The sequence below is a fragment of the Myotis davidii genome, unplaced genomic scaffold, assembly GCF_000327345.1.
Source record: "Myotis davidii unplaced genomic scaffold, ASM32734v1 scaffold189, whole genome shotgun sequence".
Classification (NCBI taxonomy): domain Eukaryota; kingdom Metazoa; phylum Chordata; class Mammalia; order Chiroptera; family Vespertilionidae; genus Myotis; species Myotis davidii.
Genome location: NW_006383017.1, coordinates 6,560,917 through 6,579,251, shown reverse-complemented (window position 1 = coordinate 6,579,251; position 18,335 = coordinate 6,560,917). Strand labels below are relative to the sequence as shown.

Genomic DNA, 18,335 nt, shown 5'->3' with positions numbered 1-18,335 from the left:
GTGGGCAGCGCCCTGCAGCCCTACGACGTGGAGATCCGGCGCGGGGACAGCGAGGGCTTCGGCTTCGTCATCGTGTCGTCCGTGAGCCGGCCCGAGGCGGGCACGACCTTCGGTGAGTGGCAGTGCCCTTTCCAGGGTTTCCGAGGCGCCAGGCAGGCCGGTCAATATCTCATTAACAGAAACGCCTCCCTGCTCTTCGCTGCAGGTGATTAAAGTCTTAATTGGGATGCAGTTTGGTAGCATTTCCCTCCGGAAGGTTGGGGGTTTTTAACCGTTCAGCTTCCATTCTGAATGCGTGTTCACACACGCACCCCTAAGCATGCTGACATCTGCACGCAATGCGCAGAGCAACCCCTTGATGTCGAGAAATTCTCGCCGGGGAAATAGTAGCATCTGAAGGTCTAGGAGGTTTGTAAGGAGCATGTGGCTGTAAAAACGCTCAGGAAGTAGAGGTGTAAGAAGGAAAAATATTACATGAAATGCCCTTTACACCTGATCTGTGTCCTTTCTCTACTCTGTCCCCATCTGAAATGTTTTTCAATTTTAAGTAAATTTTGCTTTTGCCTGATTAACAATCTAAAACCTGAGAGTCATGTGTCTTCCTTGCCCTTGAATTCTAGCAGGAGTGAGTTTCCCATCTAGCCCAGGTGTGGGGGTTTCAGCAGAGTATTTTCACCCTCAGAAGGTTACCTCTCAGCAGACAAATAGGAAGCCAGCGGATTCCAGGAACTAGTAATCTATGAATGTTCCCGATTGAATGGATTATAAGTATGTGCTCCAAGAATGATCCCCCTTCTTCATTGGCTAAAGTAATTTGTTATTCCCCACGCACATTTGCGAATGAATATAGAATGTGCTGGGAGGCAGGAAGGGCTGTGCAGCCTTTGAAATGTACCTCAGCTCTATCCCCAAACACCTCACCCACAGGAGTCTGAGGACCTTGCTGGCTAAGATCAGCGAGGTGGTCCATCTCTTTAGCTTCCTGCGTCTGAGGAACCCCCTTTCCGTCCTGCTAAAGCCGGTCTCCCTAAGGTTTGGCCACAAGGAGACAGCAGGTCTGTGCATGTGTGGCTGCAGTAACAAGCACCTATTACTAACAGTGCTTTGTGAGCTACTTTAATAATCCGCGTCATGGATGGGTGACATGACATCAGGGCAAGGTGTTTTTTGTTTTTAAAATTAGTTTTGGAGACTTTTCTGCTTAATTTTAAAATAAGAAGGCAGGGGAGTGAAAACTCCCAAGTTATTTTCTTCAGATCCATATCTTGACTGTCCCCATGCACCCTCTGGTATTCTCAGGATTTCAGAATTGTTTCACTTTCTAGAAAGAAGTAGCAGATATGTCCGGTGGGAGGCTATGTGTTAATGAATATAGACTGTCTTCACTCACAATTGGTCTTTGATTGTTTTCCTCTGGTTCTTGCAATGAATGTATTAAACTGTCCCTAATACTTTGCATGACACTTCTGTTCCGAGCTATGCAGCTTTCCTCACACCTGCTGGTTGACACCTTTCCCATGTGAGTTGTCCTTGGAGATGGGCAAAACTTAACAAAGACCTTGAATTAAGTGTGGAAGCTTTCCACCACATCTGCCTGTGGTACCCAAAAAAACTGTTTAACTTCCTTTTAAAAAATTCTTTCACCATAATATTACATCCAATAAAACAAACTCAGGCAAATATTCTGAAATTCAAAGGACTTACAGTTCCTTTTCCCACACATTTTATCCTCAAGGTTCCAGTGATGCTGGGAGAGCCTATTCAGTTTCGATGTCTCCCATGCTCGTTTTGTCACCCTTTCCAAAAGGTGGCTCAACTGCTTACCTGTCTTCAGAGTCCCCAGAAAGACAAAGTCCCAAGAAACATTGAAACTAAATATACGACTAGCTGAAAACTCTGTGTCAGGCTTTGAGGCCAATTTCCCACCTCTCTCTAGAAGTTAGCAATACTCTTGGTTGAGACATGGAATCCCTCAAAGTGCACAATAAACCCTCCTCTTCAAATGCACTCTTTCTGGTTTTTCATGTTGCAAACAAGTAGTAGCTGACGAGGAGAGAGGAAATGATTGAAGAAACAGGGTGAGGAATGGTTTGAACCTAGCTTTGTGTGGGTCACCGTCCTCAGCCTGAGTAGGTACTAGGTCAGTGATGGCGAACCTATGACACGCATGTCAGAGGTGACACGCGAACTCATTTTTTTGGTTGATTTTTCTTTGTTAAATGGCATTTAAATATATAAAATAAATATCAAAAATATAAGTCTTTGTTTTACTATGGTTGCAAAGATCAAAAAATTTCTATATGTGACACGGCACCAGAGTTAAGTTAGGGTTTTTCAAAATGCTGACACGCCGAGCTCAAAAGGTTCGCCATCACTGTACTAGGTCTTCATAGTTCCTTGTGGGGGGTTTTGTGAGGATGGAAGAGGATTTCAGAGCTCATGAGCCATTGGGCGCTACCCTGAAAACACGAGATAGGATGGTTGAGCAAAGGTCATGAAAGCAAAAATAGATGTCAGGGTTGGGGGCTGACTTGGCTCATCTCTTGCTTTTCTAAAGCTTTCGCCATTCCGGAGAGAAGGCAGGGGTGGAAGTGTTTGTCCAGTAGGCATTCTCAGATTGAATCTTTGGTGCTAGCAGATCTCATGCCTCACCAGACTCCCAGCGATTATTCTTCTAAATAGAGAACAAAACATTGGCAGAAGCTTAAAGAACAGCTGGCAAAGTGGCGTGGCGTGCACACAATGTGTAGAAGCACCCTTCCCAGCCCTGGGTCACATGTGAAGTCCCACAGTCAGTCCACGGCAAGTTATTTGGGGGGCTCTTGAGAATCTCTGAAGTTGTGAAATACCCCAAGTTTTATAATTGATGTAAGAAGGGGAGCGGGGATTTCCCCCTCATTTTGAATCAGGAAACGACTGCAGGTCAGGGCAGTGGCTTCTCCCACGGATGCCCTGAATGTTGCCAATGTTTTGACCATCGGCGCAGAGCTCTCCTTTAATAACATTTGCTTAATGCTTTAATGAATTAACACTTAACCTTCTCTTCCCCTTTTCAACCCTTTTTCTCCTCCCTGTACTATATTCCCACGTAACTTTAAAAAAATTAAAACTCACTATCAAAGCAGGCAATGCATGTGTGGCTATGCCTCACAAAATAGGTCGGATTATTGAGGGGAGCCCTGCTGACCGATGTGGCAAGCTGAAAGTAGGAGACCGGATCTTGGCAGTAAATGGATGTTCCATCACCAACAAGTCCCATTCAGACATTGTCAACCTAATCAAGGAAGCGGGAAACACAGTTACCCTCCGCATCATTCCCGGGGATGGTAAAGTATACTATTGTGTCTCTATCTCTTTCTCTATCTCTGTCTCTCACCTCTGTGTCATTGGTGTTCATGTAATTGAACAGTGTTGATTTAGAGGCAGCCTTATCCATCCCTAACTGAACAGAGCCATCAAACAAATGTGAGCCATTGTTACTAAACCTTTACCTCCCCTTCTTTACTTAATCCTCTAGCCCAGCGGTTCTCAACCTGTGGGTCGCGACCCCTTTGGGGGTTGAACGACCCTTTCACAGGGGTTGCCTAAGACCATCCTGCATATCAGATTCATAACAGTAGCAACATTATAGTTATGAAGTAGCAACAAAAATAATTTTATGGTTGGGTCACAATATGAGGAACTGTATTTAAAGGGCCAGAAGGTTGAGAACCACTGCTCTAGCCCTTAATACCTACCTTGCTGCAGATATAAAAACATTTCAGAAAACCAAGTTTTCCCAATTTATTTTGGTTTTGGTGCACGTGTCTTTAAAACAATAGAATCATTTGAATACAGGTGGTAAAGGTCTCCTGATGTTCTATCTGGACATCACTGAGGATTTTTTTTAAACCATCACTAAATATATGTGTAATGTGGTGACATCAGAGTCTACATAATGCCAGTGCAGAGCCAGGGGTGTCTTTTCAGAATAAGCGAATGTATCAAATGTTTTATTTCATTGGAAGAGTCTTAGGGTTTGTGCATCCTTGATTTGTTGCTAATTTTTACATGTGAATGAAGATATAATTAAATCTCTGTAATTTTTGTTTACTTGTATGTTGTATGTATATTAAGCTAGGCCCATCCTTGTTTGTTTGGTTGGTTACATTCAAATCTTTGGTTCTTTTATGGCAGTGGTGATCCCCACCCCTTGCACCCCCCAACCCACCCCCACTCCAGGACATGTGGCACTGTCTGGAATGAGTGCTAATGGCATATAATGGGTAAACCCAGGGATGCTTTTGAACATCTTACAGTGCACACCGACCCCCGCAATGAAAAGCTATCCAGCTAAAATAACAATACTCATTGTTATTCATATTTAATAAAAATGAAGCTGATACCTCACTAAATATAGATTCATCTGAGAATTAAGTCCTGTATATTGAATTCATTCTAAGCAGATTTGGCTCTTGGGAGAAAACTGATACCTGTCCCAAAATATTCCAATCCTTTTTTTTCCCTCTTTTGCTATGCATGTGATAAAATATACAGGGTATCCCCAAAAATGTATGCAAACTTAACAGCTGATCGCTCAATTGATGTTTCTTTCTTTTCAGATTTAACCCATTGGAATTAATAATTATTCAAAGTGTATATACATTTTTGGGGATGCCATGTATATTCTAAAAGTCAGCGAGTACTTCTCAAGACAAAATGTGGTTTTATGGAGCTAGTGTCATAGAAATTCTATGCCACTGATGTGTAAAAGAAAATAATTAAAGTAGATTTTTATCTGAAGGTAATTCACCAAATGAATATTTGTATATATGAATTGTTAGAACGTGAGCTTTATAGTTTAAAATTCAAGTAGTATAGACTGTGCCTTTCAGAAAAAGTCCAAAATTGAACAGTAACACTAAAAATGGTTGGTTCCAAGACAAAGAACTTGCTCTGCACCAAAATGCCTCACCTGAGATGTGGAGGGAAAATTAGCTCCTTGAATGGTGGCGTGCTTCAGCCTGCCTCCCAGGCACAGGTAGGGGCGGAGCAGCTGGTCTGGAGTCAGTCCCCAGTCACCAGGCTGGGAAGCTGTTACAGTGTAGGAGAGTGACCACAGATGGTAAGACAGAGGTTCCTAATGGAAGGATGAAGGAAGCCAGAGAAATGAAGGAAGAAATGGTTGAGAGAGCCCAATGGAGTATATAAATTCAGACACAAGGACAAATTTCAAAAACTATCCAAAAGAACTGGGCATAGGAATTGACTTGCTGGATCTATGTTAGTCAGTCGTAATGTAGAAATGAGGATGTCAAAAAAGGAAGGAAAGAAAGCACTCCTTGAAGGAAGGGCTTAGCGAAAGAATTTAAAATCAGGGAAGACAGAAATATGCAGAAACACCTTATACTGTGCACATACTAGGTGTTGACCTAATTTTTTTAAAGTGCAATGAAAAATATTTTTGGAAAACCTGAACCAAAAAAATACAATGCAAGGTGAATTATCAATAACAGTTGTCAATAAAAAAAAAAAACTTTTTTCTAAACTTAAATACTTCAGAAGTATAAAATTCAGATAGACTGTCTTGGTTAGAAGAAAGCAAGCATTGAAGTTGATACAATATAGTGAAGGGCTGATGCCCTGTGCAGGCTGTGATTTCATTGAAGACACTATAGGAATTCGTTGCCATGGTGATAAAACTCTCCATCAGTTACTCTGTAAGTTTTGGAGGCCAGGAGAAGGCAGTGGAATCCAGCAGAGGGTGGATTTGTGATACTCATCTTTTAACTGAGGCAAAAAAAAAAAATCACTTTCTTGGAGATTACAGTTGAGGCAGGGGAGTTAGATTTCTGGGGGGATGCTGAAGCAATCCAGGAGGGTTTTGCAAACACCTAGAAGGCAGAGAGTGAAACTCATGGTGGTTCCCTCTCTGTGAAAGTGTGCTGGCCATGGTAGGTGGTGAGGGAAGGTGGTGCTCTCTCTGTGTCAGGGACCGCCGGTCTCCTTCAGATCCTTCACTCTAATGCTTAATTCTTCAGGGAGCCCAAAGACAGTTTACTTCACGATCCTCGTGAGGAGACGGAAGTTCTTAAGCTCTGAGAAATCCCTCTCGTCCAGAGAACTGTTCTCAGAAACCCTAGGAGGCACTTGAGGAGGATGCATTCTTGGTTGGACAGTGCTTGGAACCCATTCCGAATCCACTCCTTTATCATACTTACATTGCCTAATTCTTTTTCTTGTCATCATTCACCTTTATTTTTTTCTCCAACTTCACTAGTTTTCCTCACTCTGTTTCTTCTTCTCTCAATTCTCCTTCACCCCTTTCCTGCTCTTCCTGCTTCTCCCCTCCTCTCCTCTCCTTCTCTGCCAGCCCCCTCCAATAACAGTTCTGTGACACTGTTGTTAGAAGGCCTGCCTTCACGGATGATGTTGGGCAGACCTAGGTCAGGGGAGTTCTCACCATCTCTGCTTTTACTTCCTCTGGGACCAGGGCAGGGCAGAACATTTTCTCCTATGAGATAAGGTAAGAGACAGGAAATACATAGTGACATCACAGAAAGGCCCAGAGAATAGCTGAACATACTGAATCTGAACTTGCAATCTGACAAGTCAACCACACCTTCTTCCTACCACTTGTGTCGTATAGGGTTACCCTGTGAAGTCTGGGTACCCTGACTGCGCCAGGCTAACATGGACCCATCAAACTGAATCCAGTTCAAGATAATCAGAATATTTATGAGCTTAAAAATATATGGTAATAAATTTCCTCACTCTGCTGCTTCTCCCAATTCCTCCTCCTCCTCCTCCTCCCTCTCTCCGCCAGCCTTCTCCACAGTAATGATCACCTTGTCTCAGAGTATTTGTTTCATAGGAGGCAGGGCTTGGACACAGGTATTGCTGTCTCCTTGGAAAAGACACAGACTAGTATAAGTTTATCTTAATAGAAGGCTCTATGGATATGATGCTAACATAGACTCAGGCAAAAGGAACAGCTTCCAATCATACACATTTTAAAAATCTCCCAAAGCTTTCCAATTATTGCCGGGACTCACGGTTTCAAAGGCCTTCTTCCGCTATTTGTGCATTACAGTGCTTAAGAAAGGAGGGAGTGCATCTTTTGTTGGTTTGTGTGGCTTTGTAATGTGGATTCGGCAGGGCGGCTGAGGAAGTGCAGGGGAGCAGGTTAGAACTGGAATCTGGTGGCGGAGCTCTGCTGAAGCCCCAGAGAGACAGCCTGTCGGGAGTCAGGGCCTGGCTGAGCACAGCGCTCCGACAGCACCGCAGGGCTCCCATGTGCTTTCTTGGTGCACGACTGCCATGGGAAGAATGGCGATAGCCATTTCCATTGCTCTGAGGGAGCTGCGGTGGGTGTAAACACTGTTTAATGAAGGCTGTGGGGTACTTTCTGGAATGTATCATAAAAACAGCCAGTCTGGCTGTCTGCCTTGGAGTTTTAAAAGCCAAATACATTGCCACCCCTTCGTAGTACTGCTGCTGGAACCTGCTCTTATATCAGAGCCCTGGGTTTAATGGTTTTGCTATTACCGGGCAAATTTGGCTTTGGGCTAGAGCTATAAATTTATGACAGTGGGCTTCACCACCGTATTTTAAAAAGCTAGAGAGAATCTCAGCACTTCACATCTCGGTTAATCCTAACTGAAGACTTGAAGCTGCCAGGGCCTCCGATGCTCTCTGATGACCTTGGACACATTACCTGTCTTTTCTAAGCCCCATGTCTCCATCTGTAAATGGGGGTACTAATGGTACCTGTTCCGTTGAGCTGTAAGAATTAAATGAATTTAATGCACTTAGTACAGTTCTTGACTCATTGTAAATGATTAGTAAATAGTGGTGGTCTATAGGTTAATAAAAACAAGACAATTTAGGAAGTTCAAATAGCTATTTGCATATTAAATGTCAATTTTTAAATTGCTTAAAGTTTAGCTTCAACCCCAGATTTGCATATAAGTAGGTGAAAATAGCAGGTGAAGGTTAGGAAGAAAATTAATAAAATAGTTGTTTATATGCGTACTGGGTAATCATCTGTTGTATCTCAGCAAACACGAAAGCACAGAAATATGAAAATGGTGTGAGATGAGATGTGATCTGCCTGGGAGACTGGTCACTGAGGCCACACATGCACCTGAGAGACCTCACAATTCGTTGGTACATTCACTGTAATTACAAGGAAACATCCGTATTGGTTTCCTGATTATGATTTCCCCAGGGCCCGAACAATCTTCTGATTTCCCACAGAGTCTCCATAAAGTTAATTACAATGAGTAATATCAGGTTTTTTAAAAGGACCAGTACACGTGCTTGGAAACTCCTGGTGAGTCGTAATGAGAGGCTGCGGCCCTAGTGCCCTGTGCTCACACAGTAGCGGGCTTGATGAAAGATCTTACCCTTCTCACTTTGGCTGTACCACGTAACCCAGTCATAAAGACATGCTTTTAATAGTAATGAACACATGCTACCATAAAAAATATGCTCATCCTTTTGGGGGCAGTTTTCATGTTCCAGGCACTGTCACACTTTTCTTTCAGATAATCTTTGCACCAGTTCTCTAAGACACAACTGTTACCCCACATGTGCAGTGGAGGAAACTGAGGCATAAAGTTTAACTTTGCTTAAGCCCCAGCCAGTATATTGCAGAATTGGCATACAAAGCCAGATAGTCTGACTCTAGAATCTGACTTGGTTACCATTATGCTAAGCTGCCTCCCAATAATTTGAGAAGCCCCACCTCCCCAACTCAGAGGCTTGCAAGGAAGCTGACATAATTAAAGGCTCTCTCTCTCCTTTCCTCTCTCTCAACATGTTCTCAGGTGAGGATTTCTTTTAAAAAGCTGAGGGTAGGGGTGGGCGGGGGGCGGGGGAGGCTCTGAGGAGTCCACGGGAAAAGAAAATGCAGACATGCAGAAACATTTCTGTCACCTGTTATTTCTCACTCTTAACTGACCACGTGTTCCTTTTACCTCAGAATCTGTAGAAATATTTGGCGAAATAGATTGTGAGAAACATTGTCCTAACCCCTGAATAAGATACACATTTCAGTTCATTTGATCTAGTTACATTTTCCTTTTCTCCTCACCCAAGTATATGCTTTTTATTTTTTTTAGAGAGACGAGAGAGAGAGAGAGAGAGAGAGAGAGAGAGAGAGAGAGAGAGAGAAAACATCAATCACTTATCTCCTGTATGCACCCAGACCGGGGATTGAACCTGCCAATTAGGTATGTGCCCCGACTGGGAATTGAACCCACAACCTTTTGGTACATGGGATGGTTCTCCAATCAGCTGAGCCACCAGCCAAGGCAAATTACATTTCTTATTAATCTTGTAAGAAGTAATAATTGTGGGCTCTAAGAATTGTGGGCTCTATAGCTAGAATACAAACTAGTCACAGCTTATTTCAACTTTCTCATTTTGCTAAGAATGTAAGTAATTTATACAAGTTCCACGGCAATAAACAAAAAGGAGAAGCATGGCAAGGGCCATAACTTCAGTAAATGTGTACTGAGTGCTTACTATAGGGCAGGTACTGTACTCAACATTTCATCTGCTTTGATCCAAGAGAAGGGAATTACTAGCATCATCCCCTTCTGGCAGATGAGGAAAATCAGTCACATGGCTAATGAGTGGGGAAAGGAAGATTTGAACCTGGGTTTAAATCTCAAGCCCTTGCTTTTAATAACTATGCATAACAGCAAGAACACATAATGGCAGATAGGCCTCAAGTGGTTGGGATTTGAGGGATGTCTTCTCACCCGTGACTGCAGTGAAAAGAAATACAGTCCTGATATCCCAGTTGGTGAGACCTGACATATTTTCTCATAGGAACTTGGTTAGACATGATGGGGAGATACATGTATCTGACAAACATTGAAGTGCCTCCGATTCTAGACTTCCTATCACACTGTGAATTAAATAGGCATTTATAGGCAAATCTTAGACTCTAACCACCATAGTTAGCATTTTCTAAAATAGAAAATTTATGCCATGTTACAAACAGTCAACCTAAAAATAAATATTTAAAGTACAGCTTGCTCATAGTCACTTGCTATCTGCCTTGATCCTGATGGAGAAACAATTCATAAAATACATAAGCATTACTATATGAATGATTAAATTTGACTGTGTGTGTGTTGGTGTGTAGCGTATAGGCATGCTCATGTCTTCAACATCTGCATCTCCATACTTTAGAGACTAATGAAGTTGCTTAGGTATGTGGTTAGTGAAGAAGAAAATCAATTTACATAGGAATATAATCATAGTTATTACGTTAGGGTGGCTTCATGATTTATACAGCTTGTATTTACAAGCTCCAGCTCTAACAAATGCAAGTTTTTAAATTAATTTCTCATAAGTGATACCAGATGAGATCTGTCAAGAACTCCACGTTTTCAGTTGCACTTCATTAAAAGCAGTGGACAAGAAGGTAGATGGTGTGTGTGCGTTTAACAAGATGTTAGCACACTTCCAATTTTAATATTCACGTGAGGAAATTGAACAGTCACTAAATACTGCTAATACATTGCAGGAAATGTTAAGAAAGATGTATCTAATGAGTCTGTCCAATTCTGGGAAATAATTCTGGGGATACAGTGTTTTGATGGGACTGTCACTTTTAAGTGGCGGGCAGAGTGAGAGATACCTGCCTTGGCTGCAATTTTAGGATAGTATTTTCTTGGACAAACTTTTTATTTGTGGGGATGTCTTGTTGGGAGAAGGGTAACGGGGAATACATGGCTCACATCATATAGTATCTTTAAATGATTCTTCAAACTCTTAATTGTTTAGAAATTCAAGTCAGAGCTACTTGAAATGGTTACAGAGAAGCCCTCAGATACAGGGCTTTGGCACCCCCCAGTATGGGGGTGTCTTCTCCAGGGTCCTCATTTCGTAATGCTGTCTCATCCTGCAGAGTCTTCGAATGCCACTTTGCTGACCAATGCGGAGAAGATCGCCACCATCACCACCACACACACCCCTTCTCAGCAGGGGGCCCAGGAGACCAGGTCAGACCCGGCTTTGTTAGTTTAAAGGCAAAAAGTAGCTCCTGGCATGACGCCATCCTCCTGGGTTCTCTCTCAGTTTCCCCACAGGTTGTCTTTATATTTATTTCTCTCACTTCGGCAGGAACACCACCAAACCAAAGCCGGAATCTCAGTTTGAGTTCAAAGCACCCCAGGCAACACAGGTGAGGCTGTTTCTCTGTTTGCTTTGCTTTCCACGTTTCCTTCCAGCTTTCTGAAGCTGTTTTTATGAGATATTTTACAAGGTACCTCAATTAAAATAAATAACCTTTTGTGAGGGGGTGTACTGAATACGTGCTCACATTTGCTTGTCTAGGAAATGACATTTTACTTTACTACCTTTGAAAAATATTCCCAGATATCCTTTTCCAGGGGAGGGGAGGACAGGGGAGGAACCAACAACATACAAAGCTGCACTTGGTGACCATCGAAGAGCGAGAGCAAAACAGCCGATAGCTACTCATGGTGTTCGCAACCGCATTTATGCCAAGAAAATACCTTTTTCTTACAGTGTTTCTCAGATTCGTGAATTTCAGGGGGGACCCACAGACCTAAATACCTGAACCATACAGGGTAACAGAGGGGGCACAAATAATGGCAGGTGAAGCAAATTTGGGAAACACTGTCTATTGCAAAGTTAAACGGGTTCCTTTTCGATTGGCCTTCTGAGCCTTTTGATACCCTAACAGTGGACACGGGCATTTTGGGGGTATTGGGTGGGGAGGTTGAACTTCCAACAATGTGCAGGGTATCATGTAATGAATTTTCCTGCCATAGATGGCGAATTGCAGCTTCACTGGTTAAACTTTAATATATACACGTTGGTGTGCAGTCTACAGGCACACTCATGAATGTTTTCAAATTCTGGATCTTCAAACTTCTCAGGCTAATGGATATTAAGAAACAATCGAAAATCTGCAAGAGGGGGTAGAGATGGTGCCTTTTGGTCAAATTGGCATAATAGAGGATGTTTGGGAAGAGATGGAGAGAAAGGGGCGGGTGTAAGTTCTCCCGGAATGATTCTATTTCATGTCTTGAACTAGGAGCAGGATTTTTACACTGTGGACCTGGAAAGAGGAGCCAAGGGCTTTGGCTTTAGCCTTCGAGGGGGCCGAGAGTATAACATGGACCTCTATGTTCTGCGCTTGGCAGAGGATGGTCCTGCCGAAAGGTGTGGAAAGATGAGGGTAAGTTGGAAAAGGAATCCGGAGTAGATGTAAATACGTCATCGGCAGTGACTTTTTGACATTATATGGCTAGAACCTTCTTCATGAGAACTACATTTTCTACAGCTTTCAAGATACTTGAGATGCATGACTCCTATCCGAGCGTAAATCTCTCCCTGAAACATAGTTAGCCGGAGCTGCTGAAGTTAGGTGAACCCCTTCTACTCTTTGAGGTTGAATGGATTAAAATTACTTACAAAATTATTAAAGGAGATATTTCTGAATCCCATTTCCATCGTTGTTATACTTAGTCTCATGAGGCACACACATCACTTCACAGGAATTCCTGGCTGGACCAGGATGCTTAGAGAGCAGGAAGGCCTGCGGTCTGCAGGCTCTGAGTGGTGGGCTCCATTCCATCTCTGGCTGGTCACCCACCATCTCACCTTAGCCTCAGGAGCCTGCTGACTCTGCCTCAGCAAAGGCACCCTGCTCCATGGCATGTCTATGTGGGGTCACTCTGTAGTAGTCAGAGCTACAAAATTTAAATACACAAATGCAAGGATCCACTCTGCTCTGTTTAGATAGTTAGTATCTGCTATTGTATATGAACGTGTTGCTCTCCTGGGCAGATTAGATGACTAAAGAAAAATCATCACATTATAGGTAAGTCACATAGATTGAGACACACATATAGGAAATAATTGGCAGTGAATTTTAAAAAAATCAGAAGTCATGTCAGTAAAAGAAAAAAGTGAGTAAAATTGGGCCTGAGCAGAAAAAGGAAAAAAGTGACTAAAGGTAGGGAATTTAATACTTGTACTTAAGACACAATCTTGATTTTTACGTTTCCTCGGGTTGAATTTTTTAACGAGTTTCCCCCACATTGAGAAGTAGATGATGTAGTTTGTTTTAAAAAATTAAACAGTGAAAAATGGTACATAGTAAAAATACAGTTTCCAGGATCAAACTGTTTATCAGTTTCTTATATATGCTTCCTTTATGCATATATATGCACAGTGTGTGCCTATGCAAGTTTATAGTGTACATATACTTTTTGTTTAAGCTCCAAACACATTGGATATGCTTTTCCATGTCTTTACTCACTTAAAAAGAGTTTCTGATTGAATGAAATACCATTGTCCTGACATTTTGTATAATGCTGTATAGATCACAACCCATTTGTCCAATCTGACACCCTCAGCTTGGTAGGCATGGTATTATCATCTCCTTTCACAGTTAAAAGGACTGAAGCAAGGTCACATAGCTAACAGTGATAGGCCCAAAGCCAGTGCTGCTCTTCTGCGTTCTGGAACTACAAGCTTCATGCACCAAGGATCTAGTTGGTCTTGGTTACTCCTTTGCTCTAGTGTCTGGAGGAGCAGCTGGTAGACAGTAAATGCTGCAGTTATCAACCGGATTGGGTTGCTGTTGCATGGAAGGCTCAGCTGGGGAAGGGTTTGCTTCACTCACAGAGTCATTGGCAAAATACAGCGCCTGTTGGGCTGCTGGCCTGAGCGCTCCCACGTGTCCTTAGCATGGACTGCGCAGGGCAGCTCATAGCATGCCTCCGACTGAGAAAGTGAGAGAACAGAAGAGGGCAAGTGAGACAGAAGCCAGATTCATTTTGTAACCTTATGTCTGAACTGACCGCTCATCGCATTTGCCATATACTGTTTGTTAGAAGCAAGTCATCAATTTCAACCCACATTCAAAGGGCAGGAGATTACATAGGATGTGAATACAAGAAGGTGGGGCTCATTAGGGGGCCATCCTGGAAGCAGCTTACCACATCCTCCTTCCTTCAATAATTAACATTCCCCTTGATAGCTTTATTAATTTTTCTTTTGCACTCATAGCCCCCTTTCTGATAATCAAAGAAAACATTTGGTCTAGTCCGACCAAAGAGCGAAGGAATGATTTTTTGAAATGTGCCAAACTGGTTCTCAGATACTATCTAACATAGATGACTTTTCTAATTTTCATGTTAATTGTATTTCCATTAGAATGTCATCTCCATCAGGGAGGAATTTTTGTGGAGTTTTTTGTTGTCTTCACTGCTGCATCCTGAGCAATAGAAGATTTTCTGGCAAACAATAAATATTTGGGAAATCAATAAATGAAAGACTTTCAACCATAAAGCACCTCAATAGCCAGTGAAACCCTTGTGTGGTCTTCTCACTTTGTTCTCTCTTGCTTTGGACAGATCGGTGACGAAATTTTGGAGATCAATGGTGAAACCACCAAAAACATGAAGCATTCTCGGGCTATTGAACTGATTAAGAACGGAGGCCGCAGAGTGCGTCTGTCTCTGAAGCGGGGCGACGGCTCGGTACCGGAATATGGTGGGTCAAACTATGAAAACCTCCCCTCCTTCCCTGGCATGACTCCATGACTCTGTCTCCAGAACTGCAGCAGGAAAGTCTTTTTGTTTCCCCTCTTCACCAGTGTCTTACCAGCCTTCCGCACCATGATTATTTGCCTCGCTTGTTCTGAAACCTCTACACATTTCATCCTTTTGCTTGCCTTCCATGGACTGGGGCATGGCCTAAGACAAGATCTTAATAGCCCCCTTTCTGATAATCAGAGAAAACATTTTGTCTAGTCCGACCAAGAGCGAAGGAATGATTGTTTGAACTGTGCCAAACTGTTTCTCAGATCCAATTGTTAGCACAAAATGACTCTACTCCTTTTAAGAAGCAGGAAAGCAGGTTTCCTGAGTGATATGTTGAGGCACAATTCTTTTTATTTTTTTCTTTTGTGGTTACTTGATGTCTTATTTATGAGACGTGAAATTCTGAGATGGTTTGGGAGCCTTGCTCACCTCCTTTATGCTCTGTATACAACACTCTGCGTCCCCCCTCCAGTTGCTGCCCCAAATGAGACTACCTGAGCCCACTCGTAGAAAAAAAACAAAACTGTTGCTATGTTAGCCATATGTTTTTAAATGCTAAAGGATGGAATAGATTCCCAGTGCTCATCATGAGGGAAACACATGACTATACCTTTCCTATGGGGAAAGCCAGATTATGCATAAAGTTCTTTTGTCATATCTATAGACATGATTTGACTGAACAGCAAGGATCTTTAAATAGCTTAGTGTCCTCATGGCAAAATATTGTATATTATAATAATTATGTCCTATTTATTTGAGATTCTTGTTTAAAATTTAAAAAAAAAAAAAGCTATGCCCTAGATGTAGGGCTTTTCTTCCCAACCAAAGGTCTACAAAAGTTTCTATAGAAACTGTGATTGAATGGTCCCCATATGCGTCAGTCCCCTTTATTAGGGATTTTATCTGTTATCACCCTCTTTTCTGAAAGTCACTCTGCACAATTCCCAGCTGCATTTTGGACTTGAAGAGATCTTTCATTCAGATACAGCTCAAGGACAAGGCTAACTCCTTTGAAGGGTAGCCTTCCCAAGTGTTGGGACATCCAGGTGCAAAATATGAGGGGCCCAAAGTGGAGGTGGCCTATCAGATGAGGCCCCCTCAGACATGGCCAACCACACACAGGGAAGGTAGCTTAACAACACTGAGATGTTACAGCTGTGCTGGGTATGGAACCCTGATAGGTGTATGGATGCCCTGAAACTGTGTAACGCTGTCTCCCTTTTCTGTCTTCCCTATGCTTCTGTTGGATGTGATAATTCATTTCAGAGTCACCGTCAGTAACCTCTGTACCCTCTCCAAACCTGTGTCTGTTGCACTGAGGATGAAAATCCAACACTAATAAATGTTCTTTGGGCTAAAAATAAAGATCATTTAAATGCTCGGTTTCCCAAGATGGGTTGAACATGCCAGGGTTGTGCTGCTGTAATGTCTCCATGTGTCATTTGGACTGAATCTCTAATTCTAGTGATTAGAGTCACAAATGGGTTATAATATGTTAAGTTCCAATATTTTTCTGACTTGATTGGAACCTGCTTCTCTGTGAGGCTATTTTTGTAATGAGTTTTTTGTACTTAATTTAACAGCCGTGGTCTTCAGGGGGGAGGGAGGGCACTTTGTTCTTTTGTTGTTTATTGTTAATTGCTCTCCTATGCCAGCCTGTCATTGTCCCAGTTGTTTGAAAAAAGAAAGAAAGAAAGAAAAAAGGATGCAACTATTGTCTGGGTCCCGAGTCACCTTCTATGGCTGTCTAAAACGTCAGTGTTCTGATTGCGGTTTCTGCAGCCTTATTTGAGTGTTGCCTTAGACTGTCTGACTGGACAAATAAACTCTCTTTGCCCTATGTTAACAAATGCAGATTTTTTTTTCTTTCCTCTTTGTTACAGGGAATCTAAATGTTCAACTTTTTCTCTTTCTCTTTCTCTCTCTTTCTCTCTGACTGTTCTTGGTGCTGGGCCCTCCCTTCTACAGCAATGATACCTCCTAATATCGCTGCATGTATGAGAAATGAAAAGCTCGGGGAGGCTTGCTTCTACCTTATGGGCCATAATCAAACTACGGTTTGTAGCTCAATCAATACTAGGTGTTTCTGTGCTGTGGCCTAACTTCCTCATTGCTTCTGCTTAGCTCTATTTTGATATGTTTGGCAATTCATTCTGAGCACCCTGCGTTCTCTGAATTGTAAGTACACCGCGGACCCTGCTGAAGTCTTGCTCTCCCTTATCTTAAAAGTAGGAGTAAGGAGCCCCAGGTTAGTCTTGCTCTCCCAAATCTTAAAGGGACTTTGTGTTATTCTAAGTCTACCCAGCATTTAGAACAAGCATGTCAAACTCGCTTATTTAAATAAACGAAGCATGCGGCCCGTTAGCCATGAGTTTGACATGCTTGCTTTAGACTGAACAAACCTCGTACCACAGAACTCTCACCTGGGTAGATAGGGCTTTGCTAGACAGGAAGGTATTTCCTGCTTATCTCTTGGCAAAGGGCAGCCCATGGGCCCAACCCTGTCCGCAGCCTGTTTGTGTAACTAAAGCTCAACAGCACAACCCATTTCATATGCTGTCTAAGGCGGCTTTGACACTCCCCGTGCCAGGGCTGAGTAACTGTAACAAACTCTGTGGCCCACAAAGCCAAAAATAACGATTCCTTGGCCCTTTGCAGAGAAAGCTTGCCAACCCCTGCTCAAGGCCCTATGCCTGCTGGTGTCACCACCTACCAGGGGTTTGGGAGATCATTCGTGAGACAGATGGCTTACTATTGACCCTGCTGCTTCACCAAAGACCCTTAAAGAGCTTCCGCTTCATCGCCGTGACTGTCCCCGGCCTGCCCTCCACACGCAGCACCCCATTCCTGGTGCTCTGCCTGCAATGGTACAGAGTGTGTGACCCGTTGGGGTCAGCTGTAAACAAAGCAGGCCTGCTTCTTAAAAAGCTCTCATAACATCGGATGCCACACCTGCGGTGTTACTTCACCTTCTCATAATAACCAAACGCCCTTGTGCGCGGCCCTGCTTTGAGCCCAGAGCTACCCTGAGCTGTGGGCAGCAGTGCAGTGGCCCCGTGGCTCAGCCATGCGATCGCGGCTGAGCATAAAGAAAAGGGCCTCTGAACGTCAAGTTTATCTGGACGCCATCTGCTGTCACCTGTGCTCCTGACAACCTCCCTCCCACTCCCTTTCACCCGTCAGGAGACGCCACGTTTAAAAAAAGTGGTTCCCCAAGTTTACACAAAAGGGAAGAAACTACTTGAATAACATGTACAAAGGCAGGGACTGCCTAATGGACCCTCCCTTCATGTCCCACTTGCCAGTCGCCCACATCCGGCCATGCTGCCCCTGGGATCCCTCCCCGGTGCCCACCCGGGGGCATCTGGCTGGAGTAGACGCACGCGGTGCAACGAGGCCATTGCTACCTCCGCACCCAGGTCACCACCACCAGGTCCGAGCGCAGCTGTTAGCATCCCCCAGGGAGTCCCTCACACCCAGCCTCCTTTTCAGCAAGTTCAAACACGTGCTTTTTAAAGAACTGTTTCCTTTCATGGGGGCCGGGAGCGGGGCGAGGGCGAAGGCTGGGGGGTGGGGAGAGCAGGGGGTGCGGTGGGACGTCTGGCTGTGCGAGACCCTGTTGGGGGGCCTTTCTGCTGTGGGTCCCGGAGGGTCTGAGTCTGGTCGGGCCGCCAGCACTAGTCGTTAACCTAACTAGCTGCCGCTGCCCTAACCAGGCCTCGGAGGGCCGCCAGCACTAGTTGTTAACCTAACTAG

At 43.5% G+C, this 18,335-nt stretch overlaps 1 protein-coding gene across 1 annotated transcript in view; it reads left to right on the top strand.

Moving 5' to 3' along the window:
• The window catches only part of MAGI1 (membrane associated guanylate kinase, WW and PDZ domain containing 1), a 537,690-nt gene extending 519,589 nt beyond the window's left edge, over positions 1-18,101 (top strand). Inside the window, exons 19-25 of the mRNA XM_015558214.1 lie at positions 3-112; positions 3,123-3,326; positions 10,907-11,000; positions 11,122-11,182; positions 12,062-12,205; positions 14,391-14,529; positions 16,548-18,101. Coding sequence (XP_015413700.1) covers positions 3-112; positions 3,123-3,326; positions 10,907-11,000; positions 11,122-11,182; positions 12,062-12,205; positions 14,391-14,529; positions 16,548-16,681 — 886 coding nt within the window. The 3' untranslated portion in view covers positions 16,682-18,101. The remainder of the gene's footprint in view (positions 1-2; positions 113-3,122; positions 3,327-10,906; positions 11,001-11,121; positions 11,183-12,061; positions 12,206-14,390; positions 14,530-16,547) is intronic.
• The last annotated feature ends 234 nt before the right edge of the window (positions 18,102-18,335 follow it).